Raw genomic sequence first — 6,000 nt, 5'->3', positions numbered from 1 at the left:
GTGGGGGATGGGAGGGTTGATCACATTGCAGTCTGGGGGGTGGGGATGGGGGTAGGAGATGGGGGTGGGGAATGGGGGTGGGGGGAAGGGATGGTCACATTGCAGTCTGGGGGTTGGGGGATGGGAGGGTTGATCACATTGCAGTCTGGAGCCAGAAGATGAATGCTGGTGTCTACCTTGCTCTCTCCTCATCCTGTTTGATTGGGTTTTCGACTCCCGAAGTGAAATGGTGCCGCCCACATTTAGGGGGCGCCACCCACCTTTAGGGTGGTGTTGCTGGATCTGCTACTTTGCAGGTTCCTCTTCTTCCCACCCTTTATGCCCCCAGTCTCACCCCCTAAGGACGGGGTGGGGGTGGGGTGAAATAGGGATTCTTGAATCTTGAATCTAATTGTTTCTTCTTTGAGCATGACTACAAACAAACGACACACACACACACACACACACACACACACACACACACACACTGAATGCCCATCAACCACCAACCCTACCTAGCAGGGCTCTAGCATTTATATACCCTCTGAAAAGTTGCCAGAATTCCAAATGTCACAAACTATTTGCAGCTGGCAAAACCATGCCTCTGCTAGAGCATGAGGCAAATCATAGTCAGCTGTTTAGGACAATCCAAAGCAGCCCCATATTCCCACACTGGAATTAAAACAAAAACAGTTCTATGTTTTTAAAAAGAAACCAAAATTGTAGAATTCTCACTATGGGGTGGGGGGACAGTGTTCTTCCTTCTTTAACCTATCCAGAAACACTGGCAGAGACACACCTAGTTGTCTTGTAATTCTAAGTCAATCAAGTTAACAATGAAGACTGTACATCACAGTTAACCTCCCTAGAGACAAATTATAGACTCGCAGACCTAAGAAACAGTCCAACCCAGTGTAGCTCGAGAACTAATGGGTTTAATTTGGGTCACTCATGGATGAAGGCAACCATACCATCAAAAACCAGTTCTCCTGTCTTGTCACTTCCCAAAACAACTGTTTACCTCCCTCCATCCCCTTCACAGTCGAATGATCACAGGCCCAGTCTGGTGTTGGTCCTCTGCCTATAATCACTGATGCTATGAGTTTAAAAGGGCAATGATCATGCCACGGCCAGAGGACCACGTTCCATAACACCTGGGTTCCTTAGTAGGGCTCCACAATTTTTCCAAGGGTTGAGGTGTCTTTTGTAACCATCTGTAGAACTTGCCTGGAGCTGGAGAGATGCAGCAGTTAGGAGTGCATATTGCTTTTGCATAGATAGGACCAGAGTTCCTTCCCAGCACCTCGTGGGGGCAGCTCACATCCACCTGTTACTTCATCTCCAGGAGATCTGATGTCCTCTTCTGGCCTCTGTAGGCACCTGCACTCACACGCACATACCCCCCTACATAACATACACACACTATTTAAAAAATAAATAAACCTTCAAAAGAGAGCAAGAAAGAGATCATGTCAAAGACTGATAAAGTAATATTGAACAAAGTTGGTCCCCAAAGGAGGGAGAGGGGAGGGGGAAGGGAAGGGAGCGGGGGTGAGGAGGGAAAAAGAGACCTGAGAACTGGTGGTAGAGATGTCTGTGACCGGTGCAATAGGAGCCATGCAGTAGAAGAAATTATTCCCAACCAGCCTGCATCTGTACGTGTGACTTGTGCTGAATGTGTTTCTGTGAAAATGGCCTGCTTTCTATGCCAGCACTTTAAGTAAGCATACCGCTGGTGTATGTATGTGGCACTGCGGCCATGTTGGGCTCTGTGGTGAGGGAAGATGACAGCTTGGGGGAGGTTTGTCTTTATCTCAGGCAGTTCCCAGCTCACTACTGTGAATGTTCTAGCCATGGCTACGCTTGGTATGTTGAGTTTTCCCTGGCTAGGCCCACTGAGAAATCACATGGAAGTCAAAAAGAAAGAGGGAAATAAATTTATCTAGCCTTTAGCCAACTCCGACCACCATCCTAAGTAGAGTGCAGAGCTGGGGTTTAGCTCAGTGGTAGAGTGCATGCTTAGCACGTTCAGGGCCAGCACAGTTACATGTGCGCATACACACACACACACACACACACACACACACACAAGCACCAACAATCAGTAGTTTTATTGAGTTTTTGAGTGTTCCACTATTAAGTATATCAGTTCTTACTTCTGCTATAGCAAAAATATTTTGCTTTCCAATGCCATATTATTGAGTCAAAAATGGGTTTAAAAGTGTCCACCCTGGAATTTCAAGCCAGTTGATTACATTTTTTGTTTATCCTTATTTCATTCATTTATTCATTCATTCATTCATTCATTCCTAGCTACCTCCTATTCACCCTACTAATGAGGGAAAGACTCTACTCTGGATTATGTGATGGCTGAACAAATGTCACTAAATATTGGAACAGATGAGGTCAATAGCAATTCACTAGTGCTGTGTCCTCACGGCCATGTCAGGCCATGGATGACATGCAGAGACAGAGCGGGGCAGACCCTGCAGTATCACCAGAGAAGACATGATCCGCTTGTTTGCCTTGCTCCAGGGTCTGGCAGAAGACAGAGCTGTTGCTCAGGGACATTGGGAAGGGCACAGCTCCCTGTGGGAAGGAGTGTGAGTAAACATGGAAACCTCATCCTGGGAGGAGGGAAGAAGCCGCAGTTAGACTCTTCGAGGCAACTCCTAATAGCGGACCTTAATTTTTGAACTCACACACCACCCCCACCATTTTTGCTTATTTCTCTCAGAGGCATCCTGAGCTCGTTGGAAAGGAGCGACCCCTTTGCTCCCCTCTGTTGTGGGGTTTCAGGTCTACCCTGACCTCTTAAGGCTGGTGTCCCGGTCCACACCCGTCACAGATATTCACTGATGGGGCTCGGGCGCTTCCAAGTCTCTCTGACATGCCTAGGGTCTGCTAGCTGCTCAGCTCTATCAACTGGCATTTCCCTCAGTCTGACCAATCTCCTTTCTCTTTGGTGTCTGATTTGTTGGTCTCCACGGAAGACATTGTTTCTCCAAGGTGCCCTCCCCCAATTTATCCTGTGTCAGCACTTTTCCAAGGCATCCTTTAGATGCTAAAGGAGTCTAGCTGAGCTCTCGAAAGTCTTTATGTCCTTGTTAATCTTATTTCCTCTGGGGCATGAAAATCGCCCTGAATCATAGCGTATGCCTCTCATTCTTGCATACGTTATACATTTCATGCTCTCGTCTTCAGGGCTTTGAGGCTCTTGATGCACAAACTCAAATTTCATTTCAACGAAACAAAAGCGTTTTCTCTCTTACCCGTGGATCTTATTCAACCTTAAATTTTGGTTTTATAGATTTGAACTGTCACGTTAGGTATTAACTTTTTGAAAAATTCAACAAACAGCTAGAGTCATTGGTCTAGAGCTAAAGATGCAATGCCCAGTTTTACAGCTGTGAGGTTAATTCAAGTTAGTATTAACTAAAATTAAGTAAAATTTAAAACTCAATCTTTTGTTCACAAGAGCTACATTTCAGGTGTCCAACAACATATAGCCAGTACTTTCTGAATTTTCCAGCCTTCCAAAAAATTCTATCAATATACTCTACTGATAGAAACTCTCGATTTCTCGAATTAATAGTATCAACCCCCCCTCCGCCAGAAAATTAGAGACCGAGAGGGAAGGTCCACATGGGCACAGTGGCTGAGGGCTCTACTCTCTTGCTACAGTAAGTTTGAAGAAAGTTCTGGGTGTTAAAAGCATAAGCGACTGTACTAAACGAAAGCTCACACCATATTTTGGCAGAACATTTTTGGCAGCGGGAAATACCCTCGCCTACCAGTCTGTCGCAGATGGTGCGTGCTATGGTTTGCCACCCCTCGGCAACTCTCTTAGGAAGAGCATCTTTTCCTCACAGCTCAGCCTGCCCCAGCCGCTGGACCCGCGGAGCCCCCAGGTGAGTCTCACAAGTGTTTGTACCCATAAAAAATGTGTGGAGTACAGGAGTGTTATCTCTTCATTTCTATTTGGCTTCCATTTTGCAGGGTCTTCCTATAATGCCCCATGGTCTTCTTTGGTCTATGGGGACTCCTGTGACCAGGAATTATTTCCAGTCAGGGTCTTTCCTGCCAGTGTTCAATGGGATGACTGGAGGCAACAGCCTGTCTGCTCACAGCTGTCAGAGAAAACAACAACAAAACAAAACCCCAAAAGGCTCAATCTTTTCTTGTTGAGGTTTAGGTCTTTTGCCATGTATTGTAATGTTAAATACTTGCCCCCAAGACCTGGTTGCTCCCCAGGATGAGAGAATCTGCACATAGACCCAAATGATGTTCTGTAACCTTGCCCCTCAAGTTCTCCATGATACATGAATAAAGACGCCTACAGCCTATAGCTGGGCAGAAGAGGGATAGGCAGGGTGGAGGGTAGGGTGGGATGAGGGGTGTTGGTTTCCTGGCTTGGGGTCTCAGGAGAACCATGAGGGCCAAGAAGGTGGAGAGTGGGGGAATCATGAAAGTATGGCTATGAGGGCTGGCCAATTGGAGTTAAGAGCTGCCCAGACGGAACTCTGGTTATTAATGGGGACGTAGACATAATAGTATAGAGGGGAGACATCTGTCCAGCTCTAACGCATAAGGCTTATTATAAATAAGTGTGTGTCTTTTATCTGGGAACAGAATGATTTAGGGTGAGGTAGAAACTCCGGTTTGAGATTAACTGTGTTCTGCAACATTTTCTCTTGGATAAATAATGATGCAATTATAATGCATAAGTAGGTCAGCCATTGGGGCTTTGAATAGCCCTGGTTACACCGTGTGTTATCAAATGTAATCCTAGCAACTAGGGCTACTCCCAGGCAGGCACACTATCCAGCTCTACAGAGGTCAAAGTTCAGGAAAGCCAGTGATCTCACCAGGCAGGCACTTTATCCAGCTCTACAGAAGTCAAAATTTGAGAAAGCCAGAGATGGATCGCTGAGAAGAATCAGAGGAGCATCAGGCCCCAAGCCACCCCTAGCTTAACAGGTTAGGACCATACACATAAGTGTTATCACCCTGGACTCTGAGTCAGGAAGCTGGGAACAGGTCAGGAGGGAGTATGGGCTTAGCATCTCTCTGGATGGCTGCAACCAAGATGTTGGCCAGCCCTGAAGAGCATCGTCTCCGTTTGAGAAGTTTGCTTCCAGCCTCACTCACCAGCTCTCAGTAGCTGGCAGGAGAGCCACATCCAAGGTGGCTCCCACAGTCTTTCCTACAGAACTTTCTCACAACATGGAAAATGGCTTTCCCAGGGTGGGCAGCCCAAGAGAGAGAACCCAAAGCAGCAGCCATGGGCTTTGCGTGACCTGACACCATCGTTTCTGCCGTGTCCTGTTCACTGGCACTCAGTCACACAAGTCCCCTTCTTCCATACCACATGACAGTGACTCCTGGTCCAATCCTCAAACCTCTTTTAGAGCCATAAGGCAGGTCTTGAAGGTCCCTGGTATAGACAGCATTTAACTAAGTTTACTGTCGTTGCTTAAAAACCTGGCCCCTTGGTATTGTATTATTCCTTTGTTTTGTTTCTTTCCAGAGTCTCACTGTCTAGCTGAGTGTTGTCAACCTTCCTAATGCCACGCCCCTTTAATACAGTTCCTCATGCTGCAGTGACCCGCATGTGGTCCCTTGCTACTTTATAACTATACTTTTGCTGCTCTTATAAATCATGATAAGAGGATCAGATACACAGGATGTGTGATATGTGACCCCTGTGAAAGGGTCCTTCGACCCCCTAGGTTGAAAATCACAGGTCTAGCTAAAGCTGGTCTCAAACTTGCAGTCCTCCTGCATCAGCCTCTCAAGTGCTGGGCTTACAGGTGTGTGCCACCACAATCTCTTGTTCTGGGACTTTGCACCTTGTTTATACTGAAACCATTTCAGCAAAACCAAGGAAAAGAGTAATAATCATTGCTACACCTTCTGTGTCACTGGCATGCTCCAATGAGAAGGAAGCCCTTCGGCATAATAAATGAGTCATCGGAGAGGGCCTTGGAGCACAGATGCAGAAATCTTGCTCCTGTGCAA

The 6,000-nt window shown here is 46.6% G+C and overlaps 1 protein-coding gene across 1 annotated transcript in view; it reads left to right on the top strand.

Moving 5' to 3' along the window:
• LOC110326726 overlaps window positions 1-6,000 on the top strand; it is a 197,547-nt gene that overhangs the window by 140,569 nt on the left and 50,978 nt on the right. The window contains exon 31 of the mRNA XM_029542536.1: window positions 3,740-3,890. Coding sequence (XP_029398396.1) covers window positions 3,740-3,890 — 151 coding nt within the window. The remainder of the gene's footprint in view (window positions 1-3,739; window positions 3,891-6,000) is intronic.

The sequence above is a fragment of the Mus pahari genome, chromosome 9, assembly GCF_900095145.1.
Source record: "Mus pahari chromosome 9, PAHARI_EIJ_v1.1, whole genome shotgun sequence".
Classification (NCBI taxonomy): Eukaryota; Metazoa; Chordata; class Mammalia; order Rodentia; family Muridae; genus Mus; species Mus pahari.
Note: the sequence above shows the minus strand (reverse complement) of the source record. Positions and strands in the feature narration are given on the sequence as shown.